The sequence below is a fragment of the Neolamprologus brichardi genome, chromosome 5 (assembly GCF_056152115.1).
Source record: "Neolamprologus brichardi isolate AB-2024 chromosome 5, ASM5615211v1, whole genome shotgun sequence".
Classification (NCBI taxonomy): Eukaryota; Metazoa; Chordata; class Actinopteri; order Cichliformes; family Cichlidae; genus Neolamprologus; species Neolamprologus brichardi.
Window position 1 is genome coordinate 16,563,305 of NC_142108.1, and position 19,417 is coordinate 16,582,721.

Genomic DNA, 19,417 nt, shown 5'->3' on the forward strand with positions numbered 1-19,417 from the left:
TTTGGGGCACGCAGTCTTAATTACAGTAGTTAGCACATGTTGTGAAACACCTCTCTCTAAGCATTTCACAGACAACTAAATAAGCAGTCTGATTTAGCTGTCCTCTGTGAGGGGGAACAGTCACAAATAATATAATATTATTGTATTTTTATTTTTGTTGTATTGTCTTGTTTTTCTTCTGTACTTGCTCAGTGGTTTGAGCCCAGCAACAAGCACTGCCTGTTTAAATCCTTTTACAATTAAGAAAAGGGTGGGGGATCAAGGACCATCATTTTGGAGGAATTACTCTTTGGTAAGTCCAGATCTGGAGGATTTATTCTTAGACTCGAGTCGTCTAATCTCCACTGTCACACTCGAGTAGTGAGATACTGAACTCTGAGCACCTCCAGGGAAGAAAAGACGACCATACCACTTTTTTAAATATAGTTTTGCATCCATGCAGCACTCTGGATCTTTGCAAAATGCTTCTTTTTACCTGGGTCCGCAGGGGGAACCCTCTCTTCCACGGGCTGGCTTCATCATTCTGTCCATCATTATGGCCATTTTTACTGGTCCGGCCATCATCCTCAACGCTACAGTGATTATTGTGTCCCTCATGTACAAGCAGCTGAGGCAGCCGCTCAACTATGCTCTAATGAACATGGCTGTGGCTGATCTGGGCACAGCCATGACCGGAGGAGTGCTTTCTGTGGTCAACAATGCCCAAGGGTACTTTTCCCTGGGCAGAACAGGCTGTGTGATGGAAGGTTTTGCTGTGTCCTTGTTTGGTAAGTTCAAAGAAGACCACATGGAGTACAGTGTCATTAAAAGTACTTTCACCTCCACTAGCGTCTGTGAAAATTCAAATTTTATTTAATTTACTTATTTATTTATTTTAGGTATCACATCTCTGTGCACGGTTGCTCTGATCGCAGTGGAGAGGATGTTTGTGGTGTGTAAGCCACTGGGACAAATTACCTTCCAAAAGAAGCATGCAGTTGGAGGTGTTATATTATCTTGGCTGTGGTCCTTGACATGGAACCTGCCTCCGTTGTTTGGATGGGGAAGGTATGAGTTGGAGGGTGTTGGGACATCCTGTGCGCCAGACTGGCACAACAGAGACCCTCAAAATGTCTCCTACATCGTGGCTTACTTTGCGGTGTGCTTTGCTGTTCCTTTTGCCACTATCCTGGTATCCTACACCAAGCTAATGTGGACATTACACCAGGTGAGCTATTATAGATCAGCGTTGAAAAAATAACACGCATACTTTTAAGTTATGGTGTTAAAGTCATCTGCGGGATTTGTAGCGAAATGGAAGTATGTGTTTGAATTTACATTATAACTCTGATCACTAGTAAAATCTCTTATTTTTAAATTTATCATATTTAACTGACAGCTTTAAGCTACACATACTATTCACAATAAAGACAATACTGTCTTTATTGACAAGAAGTGTGTAAACTTTATGTTACAGTGTTTTATTTTTCTGTTTTTTTAAAGGTTAAATCAGTTCTAATCCTGTTCAGTAAAGTGTTTAAGTGTCTTGCTGGGGCTTCTTGTCACTTTCCAGTTCAGTCTTGAATCTTACTGCAGAGATGTTTCCTCTCTATCAGTAACACACCATTTTACAGGTATCAAAGATGGCTTGTGTGGAAGGTGGCGCAGTGGCTAAAGGGGAGATGAAGGTGGCATCTATGGTGATCCTGATGGTCCTGACATTTCTGATCAGCTGGATGCCGTATGCCACCCTGGCCATGCTTGTGGTGTACAACCCAGATGTGAAGATTCATCCTCTGGTGGGCACAGTGCCTGTTTATCTGGCCAAGAGCAGCACTGTGTACAATCCCATCATCTATATCTACCTCAATAAGCAGGTAATAATTGTATTCAACCAAATATGGTAAACACGTTGAGGGGAACTAGTGAATCAACACATCAGCACCACCCAGTGGGGATAAAATGTATTACACAGCTATTCAGGAAATACAGGAATAAATACAACACTGTTTCTGTTGGTATTATATAACTTACAGATTAGATATATTTTACATTGAATATTCCAGTTTTAATGAGAAAATTTTAAATTTGTCTACAGTAAATAAACCATTTCACCTCAGTTTAAAACGAGTCTATTTTTGTTTGTTTTTAATTTTACAGTTACTTTCACATATGATCAATTCTCCCATAAAGCCAGTAAAATATATTTTCGTTAAACAATAGACACACAGGAGGGGTTGTAGTTACAGACATGTATGTTTTTCTTAAATGTATATTTCTCTGCTTACAAAAGCCTTATTACATGTTTATACTCTCTTTCTAAACCATATGTGTAGGGTTGGCAATGAGTTACATTTTGAAAGTTATTTTTATTTTGCCACACTTTAATATCACTGTTAGAGTGTTTGTTTTGTTGTATATGATATAACCTATAATCTAAAAGCTTATTTAATGTACGTAGTTTCTACTGTATATGCTGATAAATCAGAAATGTTATCATTGACTTACAATAATAGACTGCGATATATGTTTCCTTTAGTTCCGTAAATACGCTGTACCCTTCCTGATGTGCGGGAAAGAGCCACGGGAGGATGATGAGGCATCGGAGGCGACAACAACTGTGGAGATAAACAAAGTGTCTCCTTCCTGAAATGTGCAAATGCAACAGCTACCCTGAAACATGCTTGTAAAAATTCATTTTGCAGACGTCTTCTGTCACATTACACAAATGTCAGTGAAGTTATGCGTTTGAATTATTTGTTTTTATTTGCGAGGCGACACTCACAGCAACTGTCTGTCTGCTAAAAAGTGTAGAATGCAAAGAGATTAGAACAGCATTTCAGCATAAGTTTATTCAATGATGATCAATAGAAAATAAAATATCAGTATCGATTCAAAGAAAATCAAGGCCAAAATAAAATAGAAAAAAAAAAATACAAAAAATGTATTGATACAAAACCTAGAGGGTTATAGTAAAGCATTTGCTACTAAGAGAAAAGATGTTTACTCAATAAAAACATTAAGGAGCAGATATCAAGACTTTCAAGTAGAGAACATTACCATGGGTCTTTCCATATTGTACATATATTACATTATCTTCTATTTTAATACAGCTTTCTGAACATTAATAGTAGTAATAGTAATTATAATCATAACAAGATGAAGAAAACTAATAGAAACGTTCAAATCAACATGTGTTTCTCTGTAAACTGGTACTTGATCATTTTATTTTATTTTTTCTCCTACCTGCAAAACAGAGGAACAGTGCACCTTGAAAAATGTTTTTAATACTCTTTCATTCCCAGCATTATGAGGTGAGGTGTAAATGACAAATATAGATTCCACTAAACCATACACACAGTCACAAAAAGTACAAAATTGTCTCACCTTAATACACAAATCTGTTTAGAAAAAGGAGAAACAAAAAGCACTATACAGTTACTTGTGCAAAGACAAACAGCTATGTGCTAATATTTAAATACCATTGGTAGACTGAACCAAATCATTATATTCTTTTTTTCTTTTTTCAGGAATCCCTGACATGAGGTAAAAGTAAGTTCTTTTAATCTTTAGTTTAACACAACTTTTAAAAGTGTTTACAAAATAATGCATATCTTCAGTTCATCAGTACTGTAATTGCTACGAATAGTACAATGTGCCTTTTATGTGCATTGGTCCTTTTTATGACAGTTATCAACAAAAGGACTACAACACTTTTTTTTTACTCACAAACAATTCAAAGAGCCCTTTCAATGTGCACACAAAATGGAAAACCTACATTTTCATGACAGTATTCGGTTGAATTAGAGTACAGTATGCACTCGCCTACAACAGCAGGTCACATTAACCCTTAAACGCTCTATGGTAACGCCTGAAATAGCCCACTTCAATTTATTTAGTCCAGTATCTTTATGCGAGAGAAAAACGGATGATGAATGATTAAAAGATATTTTGTTGCCTTGTGTTTTTAAACTTGTGGGCTCCAGCTACTCCTTTATTTTAACGTACCCAGCGTGGGGTTTGCCATTCATTTTCATACAGTCACACTAAAATCCACGTTCAGCCCTAGTTAATCTCAACGAATCCACTGTGGGATACTGGGACAAACAGATAAGCTGTGACAATGATATGTCTTCACCAATGCCTAACGAGGTATACTATACGCAGGAACCAGGGAGGCTGAGAAAGAAAGGTTGGGGGTGTGGGGGTTAGTATTGCTTTGCCTCTCTGCAGCATCCTGACACCAGGACACCCTCAGTACTTTCACCTAGAACACATGTTGGGGCTGTTTTCGGCCCTTGGATGTGTGCATGTGTCTTCTGCCACCTAAGCCCTCTCCACATACAGCACGAAGGCTAAGATGTGATAGCTAAGATTCGGTACAAAGGTCTAACGAAACCCTGCCATGACCAACAAAGAGTGAAATTCCCAGCATGAGCTTTGAAAGTGTTCATTTATCCCTGTTATTACCATCTATCAGTTTTCGTTCTTTCAGCAGCAAAAAGGCATTTCAGTAGGGGCTGACAAAAACCTAGGTTTGACTCCGAAGCCAACTAAAAAAAGCAGCATTGTTAATGCACTATGCATTTTAAAATACTGTGCACAAAATATCCAAACAAATGTGTTCGTCACATCTGTGAGAAATTTCAGCACTGGATCCTTGAGGCTTGCCTTCTAAAAATGCTCCATTGTCGGTTTGATGAAGTAACAAGTGTACTCCTATGCTAAGAAAACAAAGCATATCTTGTGCGGTAGTGTCACCACATAAGCTGAACCTCTAAAGAATGCTGTCGTCATAGGCAAAATAAAAGGTGCATATTGGCAAAAAAAAAAAAATGCAAATAAATATCCGAACAGTTTACCTAATAAAATAATGCAAGTCTGCTTTTATAGTATAACATGAGTCACAAGGGTCCATATTGCTGATCTTTTAAATGATACATAATTACAAAATATAGAATATCTCTTTACAAAGTTTCTTTTGTTATATAATACAATTTACAGCATATCAACTATGAAATATTAATCAGGCTATTCTAAAGTGTTAAAATAACCTGCCTGCTAGTGCATTTATCACAAATGCTTTAGTTGCTTGAAAAGTACATATCTCAAGTTGAATGATGCTATAAGTAGGACTGTTAGTTCCTGCATAATCTGGTGCAACTCAGCTCTCTATCTCACTATTTCACTCAGCTCTAGCGATCTTTAAACGATCTGCGCTAACGACGAAGGGGTCGAGTTATTCTAAAAACTATGTGAGGAGATATGCCTTTCTATGCTTGCATTGAAAACTTGCATGATATGCCAAACCTTAAAAAAGTGACTGAGGTAATGACATCGAACATCTGATTGTCATCACCCTTAGAGACCCACCCTCTAGAGCATCTCACACCTTTGCCAGTTGGTCCATCTCTTTCACTGGCATCAGCGTTATTGTCTTTGACTGGCTGCAGGCAGAACCTGTATATTACCATCAGGTCAAAGCCTTTGGAAGGAAGATCCAGTCTGTCCCTCTGTGCTCAACAGGAATGGTAACTGGCTCTGTGCTGTGACCTCCACGGCTGGCAGGTGGAGAACAATTAAACGAACAGGACTTGTGTGTCTCTCATCCCTATGCCTTTTCTCTTCACTTTAAAGGCACTTCTTTGGGTCAGAGCCAACAGATGCATTTCTTTTAAATTTTCGCAAATCTATAAGGGTCCTAATGTGCAGAATCCTCCAGCCTCTGCTATAAAGTTGTGATGCAGATCATCTCGTCTGCCAGGTCCTCCTCGTAAGGACCTCTGGGTTCTGTCTCTGGCTCTTCATCGCTGTAGCTGGCTGCGGTGTCCGGCAGTTCATAATCCCTTGGAGTCAGAAGGGGAAACACATTTACCCCATTGATACCCGGGGACATTCCTCCATTCAGCAGGTGGCTGGCTGCACTCTCCATCTCATCTATCGTCATCTCACATGCATCTGCTATCTCGTGCTTTGTGGCAGCGACAAACTTGGGATCCTTGGCATATCTCCCAAGTCCTTCTGATATCAAAACCTGTTCGGAGGAATTTGAAGAAAAATATCTCAGTTTTTTAGGACTGTGTTTTGTGTTTTGTTCAGATGACACAATAAATCTGAAAATGTGCTTGTGAGACCAAAGCCCAGCTCATGCAAAATTTCCAGTAACTATTCCACCAAAAAGCCTTAAACTCACCGCTTCCACAAGGCTTGTTGCGCTGCCTCTTTTCTGGTGGTACTGGTTATGGTACTCCGGAGGAACCTGCAGGTGCACAGGTGAGTACGTTCTCTGGGAGAACTCGGGATCGTCTGTGTACCAGGAGCTCTTGCGCACAGACACTTGGCTACCAACAACACTCTCCCTGTGTGGATGTTCCACACGTATGAGAGGGGTGTAGTATGGTGACTGGTCTTTACTGGCCGGTGTGGCAGGGGGTGTGGCCCAAGAACGGGTGGAGCGGGTTGGGGAGAGGCGATGGGCTCTGCTAGAGTCCAGCCCTGCTACGGCCATAACCTGATGGGTGAAGAAGAAGGATTTTGACGGTGGAACACAAAAGTGACTTGCAGTATAGTTAAACTTTGTTTGCTGCTATTTCATAGCTGTGTAGTATCTCGATTCAACAGTTTTCTGTGATATTTAGCAATTAATTTAAGAAAGCTGATGCAATCTGCAACTTACTAACAAATGTCACTCCACCCAAGGCCAAAAATGTAACTTAAAGAATGTCTGTGTTACCTGGTGCTGCATAAGGTGCAGTGGTAGAGCAGTACGCTGATGTGGAAGCTCATCATGGCTACTTTGTCTGCGCAGACACTCAAAGTTGAAGGATGGCCTTCTATGACCTGAATTAATCCCGAGTAGAGCAGTGAGCATTAACTTAGAAACAATGAGAGAAATTCAAACATACGAGTAATACAATACAATAAAACGAACAAAAAGCAAAGTTTGTGTACATATACAACCTTTAAAAGAAAACTATAGCTTTGTGAGGTTTGTCCACAAGCACACAAAAAAAAACCCACACAGCTATTTTATGTTGCTCATCTATTAAAATCACCTTAACTGGATAAATGATTAACTTTTGCCACTTTAGTAATTTTAGATATTCAGAAAATCTATGCTCTGATCAATGTACTAATGTACAATGTAATAATAAGCTATGAAGAAATGAAAAGCAAAGAGGGGTGTACCTCACGTAAAAGCTTTCTACAATATTTAACATTGACACATGGCACCAGATCAAGTAGGACGACAATCACAGGCTGTTTTTATAGGATGAACAATTTTAATATTTTAGCCACCTTACTTTTTTGGAACCAGAGCCCACATGAAAGGGAAGGATCTGACCAAAAACCAAGGACACTATTACTGTAGCAACAATCACACAATAAGAATACCCTAAAGCATACCCTTCTTTCCTGTCTGCTTACTCTATATCAAACCATAACGGACTAAATGAACATCAGGCTGTGTTAAATAAAGTCATTACTGAGAGTGTAGACTGATTGAGAAAGATTTTTTTGAGTATAATGCTTATTTTTCTAATTGACTCCTTTTTGCCCCCTACTGGCCATTAGAAAGAATGCATTCAAATATCAGCCTCCACTTTCAGAGAAGAAAGCCACGTCTATCTTTTATATATAAATGATGGTCATAATATACCTTGAGGTGTTGCAGGAAGCAATCTTCTCTTTGGTGACCTCCGTGAGTCGCGGTAGAGAGGCTGCTCATCATCATCGTAGTAACTGTCAGGATGATGGTAGCCTTTGGGAGTCTCATACTCCGTGTCGCTGTTCTGATACCTGGTGAACATTACATTATGGGATCCATTATCCAAAACACCTTTGGAATAAATTTCTAGCCAAGTCAGAATGAAATTGCAATTGCAAACTGCAAAACTGTGAAAAGACTGTTACCTGTCCCCTGACAGCATACTGTCATCTTCATAAAACTCCTCCCCGCTGTAATACTCCCCGGAGAAATGGTCTTCATCAAACTCCTCCTCCCTTCGGATGGTGGGATGGCGACCATCCCCTCTGTGGGACCTGTGAAAGAGCCAGGGCAGAGGGGTTAGAGCGTGCACACTGTTACTGTCGTTATGGGGGTTACTGGTATACTGCCATGCACTGCCATGCAGACACAAGCCTACAGGGGGCAGCAATTCAAGAGACCACCCTTTTACAGCCAAACCAAGACAAACAGAAGTCCTGGGTTATCTCCGCCATGTAAACACCCCATCCACTTTGACATTCACTACTTTAATTAAAACACATCTCTTTCTAGTAAGTCATGACGTTAACTATGTGCAGTGTTGCAGGAAATGTGCACTAAACAGAAGAAGTGGACACAAGTAGTGATTTTCAATCACTTCATTTCAAACATTCTCATACACTCCCCTGTCTTCAAGCATCTGGGTAGTCCTTTAAAGCAAGCGCATCACTTTTACACATGCATTAAGCAGGGCTGCTCTCAGCACAATGCTGGCCACTCACATTCATTTCTCTATTATTTATCCAACAATGCATAAACACAACTGTGCCATAACAACTAGGAAAGCAAAATGACTGGCCAGCATGTAATGTGAAACACTGACTTAGCAAGGATGCAACAATTTCCAAAACCAAGTCAAAATAAAACAAAAGTCCTTCTTTTGCTGTTGAGACACATTGCTGGAACCAAACCTAGAAAAACAACATACCTAACATAGGTCTCATAGTAGCGCCTTCTGTCCAAGAAAGCACAGGGATGGTCAAGAGAAAGAATTTAGTTAGGAAGGAGAAAGGGAGAAGGAGAGAACACAGGAAACTGGGTGATGAAAGTGTGACATATATATCATACAGTATATGAAGCATATACAGCATTCTCATATATATGTACGAGGAGAACAGAGAGTGACGGCGATGACTCCACTGTCGGTTGACAATTCCATTATCTATCTTTAAGATAAGAAACAATCTGAGAATCATTTCTTTTTCATAAAGAGGAAGCAATAAAATTGTCCCCCAAACTTCTTGGGCACTAAGGAAAAACAGGCCCAATACTGGAGAATGTAGTTTAAACAGAAGATGGGAAATCAGAAGAAAAATGTGCTACTGGTCACAAATTAAGTGTCAGTACAAGAGTAGGCTTATGATGCATGGTGGAATGAAATTTCCAGAGGCTAATGTAATGGAAAAGTGTGATAAGAATCTGCCTGTGGAAAAACACTTTTGTAGCAGTATTGTCCACCGATGTCTGACAACAGCAAGCACTCACACAGTGAATAACCACAGTGATGTTTTTAAAAATAAATCCTCTTATGTGTTGTTATACACCATAAGAAGTCTCTTCATGACTATCACTGGGCAGAAATGAAGACAAGGACAGCTCTTAATATGTGTTAGTGCTATATGTTCTTCCATAATTATCAAATTCATTGTAACATACACTTGTAATTACATTCATACAAAGGTGGTATCTGACTTTTCTACAAAGATTTTCTTACAGATGAGAATAGTTCAGACAGTATTGAAATTCCTGCTGCAACAGTCCATGTTGAGCACGTCTTGATGTGACGTAATATTTTACATGTTTAGTCCACATGTAATTGCAACATTTGACGCGTAATGGGAGTAAGTACACACCGCCAAATAAAATGTGCCAGAGACAGAGGGTACAACAACAGGGTGTGAATGGAGCTTCAGGTTTATATCAATTTATATAAATCCACTTTCACTCTATATTGTTTGATCTAATTCTGCAACATGACATAATGATCACTGTGTGGATACCTTTGACCCTGGGGTGTCCGTGGCTTGTCGTAATCATAATAGGAGCTGCGTAGACCTGGATAGCCATTGGGAGGTGCGTGTTCGTAGTAGCGATGGTGTCCTCCGTTGGGCAGACTGGACACGTTGGCATTGTTGAGGTTTATGTTGGTAGATTTGGGAGACTTTCCGTAGGAGTTGTGGTGGCGGTGGTGATGATGGTGGTGGTGGTGATGGTGGTGGTTGGGATGGGACATTGCATTGGCTCTAGACAGGCGTCCTACTGGCTGCTCCATGTGGGCGTAGTGAGGTGGAGGCTGCACTTGCAGAGGGCGCTGAGTGGCATTGGTCTGATGCCCATTGGATCGCCGATGACCACCATTCATGAGATGGTTACCAAAGAGTCCACCATTACGCTGTGAAGGAACACTCACAGTAAAACCACCAGCATTTCTCCTTCTTACAAGACAAATGCTATTGATGTTAAGTCTGAGGGCTGATATTGTTTAAGAAAAATATATGTGCAAAAGTAAGTTAGGAAGCTGGTACATGGCATGATGTGCGAGCAAAACAAAACACTGTTTAGATTGTTGGAACTGAAATGGAGAAGAAACATAATAAAGGAAAATGAACTCATTAGAAGAAGAAAAAAAACTTACATATTGCAGATATAAAATCTGAAGCCAGTGCTTCTGCTACAGATTTAGCTGCTAAATGCTTCCTACTCCATTTCCATCTACAGCTAGCTTTTTCATACGTACTTTTCCATGAACAAGAATTATTATTTACAAGCACAAACATTTCCCTTTGTGTAAATTTGAATCAGTTACCCTATAAATTTCCTCGTCTTCCTCTGGAATAAAGTCTATTAGTTCGTCATCCTGCAGATCACATGATATCGCTCGGCGAATTTCAGGCCCAATATCATGCAGCGTACGAAGGCCAGCCTGGAACCATGACAACAACAAGGCTAAGAGCTATGGTTGTGACCTTCATCTTAAAACCCACAGTGCGAACTCTGACATCATACAGGCACAACCACCACACATACTGAACATACACGCACCTGTGCTGTACAACACCTGACACTTACAGTACTTTCAGACTGTGAGAGATGAGAACACAGAGACAGGCAGATGTGCTCTCCTGAATGTAGCCTTCGGTAGATTCCAGATATGCTTCTGTCACATACTGGGAATACTTTGAGTACTGCAGGAAGTAATTTAATATGAATAAAAAAATGTGATTCATGGCTATTTCTTGAGTTAATTATAGAAAAATGTATGTTCAATCACCCATATGTTGTGTTTAGTATTCAATTTTCATTGCAATGATTGCAATTTGTCAAATAAAACTGATTGCTGCAGTTGCCTTCCTATCACCAAGAACGGGAGATTATGTTGACTGTGTGGTGCCTAAAATGACTGGATTCCAATTTCTTAAACATCTTATTAATTTGGAAAAAGAGAGCAATTTACATTTCAGGTGAAAGCATTGCATGTAATTATATAATGGATTTGTTTTACTTTAATATTTATTTATCTTCATATTTATTCTGCTATTAACTTACCTTCCCATTTTTAAGTTTTTTCTTTAAATTAAATCATTTTTGTATGTACTCATTACTGCGCTACTTTACTTTTACACTTCCAAAATACTTAACATTACTCCAAAAAAGTATTTATTCGTATATTTTGCTTTTACTTTTGCTGATTTTGTTTTGTAGCCCTTTCAGTCCCTTTTTTCCCTCTGAAATATTTTCCCCTAGTTGGAAAGTACTTGGATGAAAAAAAATAACAAAATGTAAATAATGTAAAAATATAATTTTCTTCTCACTCTTTTCTTTATAGATCTATATAATAGCAGAATACATAGAAAAAGTTAAATATAAAGAAACTAGTTGGTCATGTTTTTGTCTGAAAGTGATATATGGGACTATACTGACGCCATATATCATACGATATAAGGTAACAGAAACTGCAACAAGCTTTGCATGTGAAATTCATGAGTCGTGGACTGTGATGCACAGAAAATACATGCAATGGTGGCTGAAGACAGTGATGTGCACTTAACATCAACATCTAGCTATTTTTTTAAGACACAGAAGACACAAGTACTAAATTCGCACAAGAGAAACATAAATCACAGAATCATACTGTACACCAAGATCATGAACGTCCTGCTGGATCACAAACCATAACATCAGCACTCTTGATGAGTTTTGAATGAAATGCACAGAGATGTATATCAGATTTAACAAAGTTCATTCATTCATCCATTTTAACAAAGGTCTTGACAGCCTGTCTCACGTTGTCAGAAACACACTTGAGTGTCGTAAGACTCACCTGTAAAGCAATGGCTGTGTTGTTCTGGGAAGGGTGTGCACCCACCAGGCCTTCCTCTTTACGTTTCTTGAATTTCCTAAAGTAGTCCTGTATCAGGAAGGTGGCATAGAACTTCCCCACGGTTACCTCATCATCTGAGTGAACAGACCACACAAATGCTTCCTATGTCAGCAACACACAGTACCCTGGGAGAGAGAGGGAAAGACTCTTCTCTTCCCTCGTCTATGGGTGGCGGGGGTTCACCACCTTAGAACTTAAGAATAGCGAGGCACTTTTTAACCTCCACCAACCAAATGATTTCTAACCAAATGTTATAAATCCATTTTGATGGTGTATATACTTTACCTCATTATGTACCAAATAGGATCATTTGCTGTGTATCAGAAAGGACAGAGAATGAACATATCCCAACACGTCTTCATGTGTGTATTTCTGTGAGATTACATGTATGTAAGTATGTCTGACTTGTGGATGATTTAATTGGAGGAATTCGTGTTCAAACACCTGCAACATTAAAAGGACTCATAAAACTTTAAATGATTACTATTGCTCTGCAGAAAGTCTTTTCTTCTTCAAGAGAAGATCAACAAGAGCATCAGAGCTCATTGGAAATTAATGAACAATTTTAATTCTGTTCAGTTAATCATGACAGGAAAACAGAAAGGCTTTTCAATTTTTAAATGTGTATCAAAAACTATTTTTCCATTTAGGCCACTTGATTAATTTCTTCAAATTTTTCTTAATTTTTTTTTTTCTAAATCTTTCTTGAATGTCAAAGGATGCTATTGAATGTTTTTTAACTGCTTTAGCACATGCAAGCAAGCAAAACTACAGTATGCATCATACATGTCGGTGTGTAATTTCATATGCTTGTGCTCATGTATGCCCCTACATAATATTATGTATGCTTTTTTTCTAAATACTGTACTCAAAGCTTGTGTTCTTGCATGTATATTCTGCCATTTTTTGAATTTAAAAAGCATGTACGAGTGTGTGAGAATCATTCTGAAGCAGGGGTCTGAATCACTTTGAACAAGCACGCTGGGGACAGAGATCAGAGAGAGAGGCAACACTAGTTCCATGCCACCACCCTAAAACAGAACTGCTTCAGAATATTCTGAAGTGTTTTCAAAGTTTTGGACACAGAGATACAAAAGTATGAGAAGAAAAAAGCTCAGGCAGTAAAAAAAAAGACAGAAGAGAGAGAGTAGAGAGAAGAAACAGATAAAGAAGGAAAGACAGAGATGTTAGAGAGAAAGACGAAGCATGCTCTTGCACAGTGGTCTATAAGGCCATGCAAGCCCAAAGCCCAGCAGATAGTCAGTGGCCTCCATCAGCATCCAGGGCAGGCGGGAGGGAGCAGTGTGTACTGAATACACACAGACTAAAAAAGACATACTGCTGAGGGGACAACAGGGAGAAGATGAACAAAGCAGAAACAGCACAATATAGCCTTATTTATATGTGACACTGTCTCAGTGTGAGCGTGAGTGTTAGGTTTTATTTAAGGACTTTGTTACAAAATACCTGTTTGGAGTAATTATATGTGAACAGCATGGAAGCATATGGTTTGTGTGTGTGTGTGTTTTCTGCAGGCTGCTTTAGGCTGATTTGTGTGTCAAACAGAAGGACATGAAGGTGTCTGTGATGTTAATTCCACTAACCACCAGCAGGAGGCACCACTTGATCCAGCAGCTTCATGCTGGTTCTCTTCCAAATTTTCTTGATGACAGCTCGCAGCTCTTCGTTGGCCTGCTCTAGATTACCTGCACCACAGGGAAACAAGCATCCCTGAGAACCCAGCCCTCCACTTTACAGCCATTTAAACTGAAGTTGAGAACAATTAACGCAGTGTGTGCATGAGCTGGATTTTGGGGGAATATTTTTCTTTGTTCTCTTAGCAGCAATTTAATGAAATGTCATTCATGTTTGATTTATACCTTCTGTTTTTATCTTTAGGGCTGTCCGCACCAGTGCAAACAAAGTGGCATTAAACATAACAGTACCATCACTGTTCAGAGGCATGTTCATGGCTACCAGCCTCTGAAAGAAGAGAACAAGCCTTTAATACTGTTGTAAAATAATCATCATTTCTACCTGAAATTATTAATCAAAATGACAGGAGAGGAGAGGAGAAGAGAGGAGGGGAAAGGAGAGGAGGGGAGGGGAGAGGAGAGGAGACCTTGCAAGCCACTCTGTGAGGACACAGCTTGCCGAAACCCAGAGGAGGCTGGATGCGACGAAGAAGGGTTACAACATCCAGATGTTTAATTCTGCCTCTATATGAGAAAAATACATAGAAATGAATGACATAGTCAAAAAATGAACATGAGCATGAATATTCAGATGAGGAATAAAGCACATACTTTGCCTCAGGGTCATACTCTGACCAAATTCTTTTGAATTCATCAAGGTGGTGAGGACCAAGAATGGACCAATCACGTGTCAGATAGTCAAAGTTGTCCATAATGACGGCCACAAACAAATTAATAATCTACGAAAATAAAAGAAAAAGGTCTTAATATATTTACAAAGTATTTTTTCAAAATAACAGACATACAGCATACATAGGGTTCTAGGAACACATGGTATTTTATAGAAAGGACATTTTTTTTATGACACTATTGTGCTATGATGCACATAACTTGGACCTGTTGTTCTATGTTAAGATGATTTTAAAGATTATTAATTTTTGCCCCATTTCATATTAGCTCTAGGTGTAAGAATGATCAAAATGATGAGCAAATGTGAAAACTGATATCTTTAGGAAACAGAACTCCCACTAGTGATACTGCAAATGATAAGGTAGTGCAATACACACCACGCAAGTATAACTGATAAGAAATTAATCCTAAGATAAACACAGTTTCATATTTGTGTACCAAGAAAGCACAGAGCATGTAGAAAGTGATGAAGTAAACTATTGCAAATCCACTGCCACACGTCATCTCCTCCCCGGGGTTGTAGTCAGACTCTGGGTCGCACAGTTTCCCTGGCATACAGGCCAACATGATCTCTTGCCACGCTTCACCTGTGGCACACCTGGAGAAAACGCAGGCATGGCACACACAAATTAATCACCTAGAAAACAAATTTGATTTTCCTGATGGCCTGACATCAGTTATCCACAGACCTGAAGAGAAGCAGCACGGCCTGTGGGAAGGTCTGGAAGTTGTTGTTTCTGTTAATGTGAGTGCCATCAACCATTGCAATCTTTCCAAACACCTGTTAGAGAAACATTGCCAAATGAATACAACTGCACTCTTACTGTTGTGGTTAAAAATCAGTGGAAAAAGTATTTTCTGTCCAGTTTACCAACCTGCATGCCAATGACAGCGTAGATGAAGAACAGCATGGCTATCAGAAGAGCAACATATGGCAAAGCCTTAAGGCAAAAAACAGGGGAAAAGTAGAAAAAGATTAATATGAGCAAATTCCATTTTTCCCTTAGACATTGATTAAACATTTGCGCTGCATCTCACCTGAAAGGATTTAATAAAAGTCCAAAGCAGGGTGCGAATACCCTCTCCTCTGCTGAGAAGTTTGACCAGCCGCATGACTCGAAACAGACGAAAAAAAGTGATGGAGATTCGAGCGCTGTCCTCTGTGTTCTGTGGAGGAAACGTTCAGTGTTATGCAGCAGAAGAGCAACAGAGCACGTTTATAGTGAACACAGAGCACCCGGCTGTGCTTTATGGGATGATGAAGTCTTATCCAAGACGTCTGTACCAGCTACATATGGGCTGAGAAAGCAGCACTGCATCTTTTCATAGTGAAAAACTGAAACTGTATCTTTAAATCAAAGCTGAGTTTTGCTTTTATTTGAGCAGAGATTTTCTGGTTTGACCGCTATGCCTTTCAGATAGGATTGCAGCTCTCAAAAACAAATGTAAAGACTTCAAAAAACACAATCTAGAGAAGTCTTTTAGGCAGTCTGCGGCAGCTGATATGTGTCTGTTTCTGCCTGTGTATAAAGCACTGTCAGGTTCCCTGTCACTGTAAAGACCTACAGGGAAGGAAGCAAGGAGGCAAGCATGCTGGAGAAAACCTTGCCATACTTGACAGGACACATCTGCACAAGCATGGCACCCTCAGTCCAGAGTCACTGCATGCGGAGTCACAGTGGGACCAACCCGAACGGGTCGGCCAGGAGGTTCACAGGTCAGAGCTGGGTGACCTGATCCCAGGGGTCATCCATGGGTCACTACCCCACCCAAGAATGGTGGCAGAGACCATGTAGCAGTGTCAACAATACAAACGTGAAGAGCGGCTTAAAAACCGCTCCCACCTAACAGGATACAAACGTCACGTTTGAGAGACACACTCTCCTTCGAAATAACTCCAAACAAAAGGAAAAATTAAAAGCAAATGTTTTGAGGATTTATGCGAAGGAGCTAACAAAAGCAACATGAGGAAAAAAAGAAAAGAAATATAACGAGAAAGGAAACCTGAACATGAAAACGTAATAGTACATAACATGGACTTGAAATAAGCAACAGATCATAGAAAGTGTAACTGACAACAGAAGACCAAACAGAGAAATGCAAATCCAAACATGGCATGGCCCTGACAGAGTTAAAGGGGTGGGGGGTGGAGCATCTTACCCCCATCTCATCCAACTGAGGAGTCTCCGTTGGCTTTAAAATCAAAGACCTGTATTAATGACTTGTACAGAGGCCGCAGGTCTAACACACAGTGGGCCAAAAACGTGGAACAACACATTTGATAGTTTTTGTTTTGTTTTGTTTTTAATATCACACGACACCAGCACACGTCAGCAAAGACGCAGACAGAACACAGTCACTACTCTTCTCACTGAGAGGACAAACTGTCTTATAGTTTCACTGTGACAAAGACACACATGTATTTACCATTAAATCTTATCTTAACACTTTAAAAGACCGCCAAACAACAAGTTCACATTACTTAACATTTCTATGTGGGGTTGACTGACATACAACATAAAATTACTTAAATACGAATCAACATTTAAGACTGACACACAACTTTATCATTCCCCCGGTGTAATGGTTTTTATTGATGGGACTAAATGATGATGAGATCCTCTTAGACAATGTTAATGAGTTGTTACGTCTAACTGACAAATGCAATGAATCGATGTTGCTATAAAAGCATCATGTGCTGTTCTTACAGTCCTGCTGTATCTCGACATATACCCTGCAGGCTTCAGATTCAGACAGGTACACATCAACATATGACTGCACAAAAATCATATATTGTGTGCTTGAAGCATTATCTATGGCACAAATAGACACAAGAGAGTACAAGTAGGATGTTCACAATCCAATAGTTTGTCATTTTAAGTGACTGAAAATTTGCTGACCAAAAGAGCTCGAGTATGATCAATTATGTACACACAGTCGCTCGCACAGATTCACACCCATACACAACATTTGTTTGCAATTCATGTCAATTGACAAATAAATCATTTGATATCATCAGCTGTAATCAGCGAGCATTTATCCCCAAACAAAATCCAGATGCAAAACTTTTAAAAAAAGAAAAGAAACATCAGTCATAGTGATGGTGGTTAGGCTGAGCCTGTATCATGATAATGTGATTTTACAGCAAAAAAAAAAGCATTTAGCTCCATGTGGAAAATATCAGAAAGGCTCAGCACTGACAACATAAGATAATCACACAGATATGGCTTGAGTCAATATTTTGCAAACTGTCATTATGAGGTGCAGCATGAGCAGAAATGATTAAAAAAATAGAATTAGCCTGAGGAGGTTCTTTAGGTAATCCTGGCCACAGCGCCGATGGAGCATGCGTTCAGCATTGCCACGTTGCTGGGGAAGCACTGCACGCACACGCAAGACCTTTGAATGATGTGAACTCATAGCAATGCAGCAACTCATGCATGTCAGTAGTGCCCTGCAACAAAACTGCCATAGCAGGGCGCTCTCACAGTCCGGTGCAGAAGGATATGAATAAACATCAGAGAGGGAAAAGAGAGAGAGAGAGGCAGACAAAGAGGCAGGAGGAGGAGGGAAACAGCAATAGAGACCAAGACTGGGACAGAAAAGAAAACCAGAGAGACTGAGCCATACTGAAACAGGGAGAAGAAGAAGAAAGGCAGAAAGGTAGAAAGAAGGAAAAAGTAGAGAGTTGCTGCGGGAGTGTTCATGCACCTGACTGGAGTCTACACACCTGCGCTACATATGAGCTCCATTCTGAGCTTTAAGAGCTCACTACAGGAAGACAGAACAAAACACAGAGACAATCACTCACAGAGACACAAACACAAGATCATCAAAGAACCTCAGACTCAGCTGCATTAAACCACCATCATTGTAAGTGTACAAAATCACACTAAATTCGTGCCTACTGAACTCCTGGGAGATTTTCAGACCTTACCTGAATTTTTACTTTGATGTGAACACTACAACTGAGGCCTAACTTTTAGTATAGTTTCCTTTTAGGTCACTCTGTGACTTGATCTGTTCCCTGATTGATGCATTACAGCAGCTGCATGTGAAGCCACAGTGGCCTCTACACAACTTTAAGGACAATAAATGGTGACATTAGGAAACACAAGTAAACTTTTGTTAGGAATTCCCAAACACGCTGAGCTTCACAGGTTCATCGGTTTAATTCCCAACATTATTGCCCTTAATGTTGTGTAGAATTTCCAAGCTCTGAGCACCAGGGCCATTCTGTCTGGAAGTAAAAAGGAGTGTAGCAAGCGAACAAGGACAAACTGCACAAGGCTCTATGGAAAAAACTGACCGGAGGGGAATGGAGCGGGTGGCCAAGCGCCATCTGCGAGAGGCGGGACATGGAAAGGATGTTAGGGGGATGAGGTGAGTGTCTGACACCCCAGCATGCATTTGGAGAGGTCACGGTGTTCTGGTAAGAATCTGAGTAATGACACGAGTCATGACTGACACAGCAAGCAAGTAGAAAAAAAATATTACCGACTCAAAACACATCCTCATAACAGATCTCCTGTTATGAATAAATGCAAAACTAGAATATCTGAACATTTACATGCAGTGCAAATAAGAAAGAAATGCCATGAAAAAGCATGTCATAGAACCACAATGTGAAATAAACATCATGTCTCCAACACACACACACACACTAACATACTCCTCTGCATACACTCGCACATACAACCTAAAGCACACGCTGAACACACATTAAACACACATGCATAACAATAAAAAACCTGAAAACACACCACTGTGTCTTATGCTTCAAAGAAAGTTAATGTTTTCTTGTGCACTCATGCAGACACACATTTTGGAACACAAACTAAGAAGACATGAAAAATTACTCCAGAAAAACAGCACTGCAGCTCAGACATGAGAGCACTCAGGAGG

General features: G+C 39.8%; 2 protein-coding genes across 9 annotated transcripts in view; one reads left to right on the forward strand and one right to left on the reverse strand.

Annotated features, from left to right (window-relative positions):
- Positions 1 to 436: 436 nt before the first annotated feature.
- On the forward strand, positions 437 to 2,629 carry parapinopsinb (parapinopsin b). Its single transcript, XM_006783492.1, has 4 exons — positions 437 to 767; positions 879 to 1,207; positions 1,614 to 1,856; positions 2,519 to 2,629. The coding sequence occupies exons 1-4, from the start codon at positions 437 to 439 to the stop codon at positions 2,627 to 2,629; spliced, it is 1,014 nt and encodes a 337-aa protein (XP_006783555.1).
- A 145-nt stretch (positions 2,630 to 2,774) lies between these two features.
- Positions 2,775 to 19,417, reverse strand: part of cacna1da (calcium voltage-gated channel subunit alpha1 Da) — a 60,054-nt gene continuing 43,411 nt past the window's right edge. For 3 of the 8 annotated variants that reach the window (XM_006783348.3, XM_006783345.3, XM_006783346.3), the window contains 18 exons: positions 16,673 to 16,705; positions 15,551 to 15,679; positions 15,388 to 15,453; positions 15,202 to 15,293; positions 14,951 to 15,110; positions 14,435 to 14,562; positions 14,251 to 14,347; positions 14,009 to 14,111; positions 13,733 to 13,834; positions 12,069 to 12,202; positions 10,554 to 10,670; positions 9,748 to 10,139; positions 8,676 to 8,702; positions 7,894 to 8,022; positions 7,640 to 7,779; positions 6,713 to 6,819; positions 6,173 to 6,490; positions 2,776 to 6,013 (listed from right to left, as the gene is read on the reverse strand). In XM_006783348.3, coding sequence (XP_006783411.1) covers positions 5,708 to 6,013; positions 6,173 to 6,490; positions 6,713 to 6,819; positions 7,640 to 7,779; positions 7,894 to 8,022; positions 8,676 to 8,702; positions 9,748 to 10,139; positions 10,554 to 10,670; positions 12,069 to 12,202; positions 13,733 to 13,834; positions 14,009 to 14,111; positions 14,251 to 14,347; positions 14,435 to 14,562; positions 14,951 to 15,110; positions 15,202 to 15,293; positions 15,388 to 15,453; positions 15,551 to 15,679; positions 16,673 to 16,705 — 2,580 coding nt within the window. In that variant the 3' untranslated portion in view covers positions 2,776 to 5,707. Of the gene's footprint in view, positions 6,014 to 6,172; positions 6,491 to 6,712; positions 6,820 to 7,639; positions 7,780 to 7,893; positions 8,023 to 8,675; positions 8,703 to 9,747; positions 10,140 to 10,553; positions 10,671 to 12,068; positions 12,203 to 13,732; positions 13,835 to 14,008; positions 14,112 to 14,250; positions 14,348 to 14,434; positions 14,563 to 14,950; positions 15,111 to 15,201; positions 15,294 to 15,387; positions 15,454 to 15,550; positions 15,680 to 16,672; positions 16,706 to 19,417 lie in introns of all 8 variants that reach the window. The other 5 variants (XM_006783350.3, XM_006783347.3, XM_087840781.1 and 2 more) reach the window with 4 other exon arrangements.

What these genes read in the sequence shown, in the direction of transcription:
- parapinopsinb (XM_006783492.1), top strand. Translation starts at nt 437, where the DNA reads ATGCAGCACTCTGGATCTTTGCAAAATGCTTCTTTTTACCTGGGTCCG. An exon ending in TTTTGCTGTGTCCTTGTTTG is followed by an intron (nt 768 to 878) that starts GTAAGTTCAAAG and finishes TATTTATTTTAG; the next exon opens with GTATCACATCTCTGTGCACG. An exon ending in TAATGTGGACATTACACCAG is followed by an intron (nt 1,208 to 1,613) that starts GTGAGCTATTAT and finishes ACCATTTTACAG; the next exon opens with GTATCAAAGATGGCTTGTGT.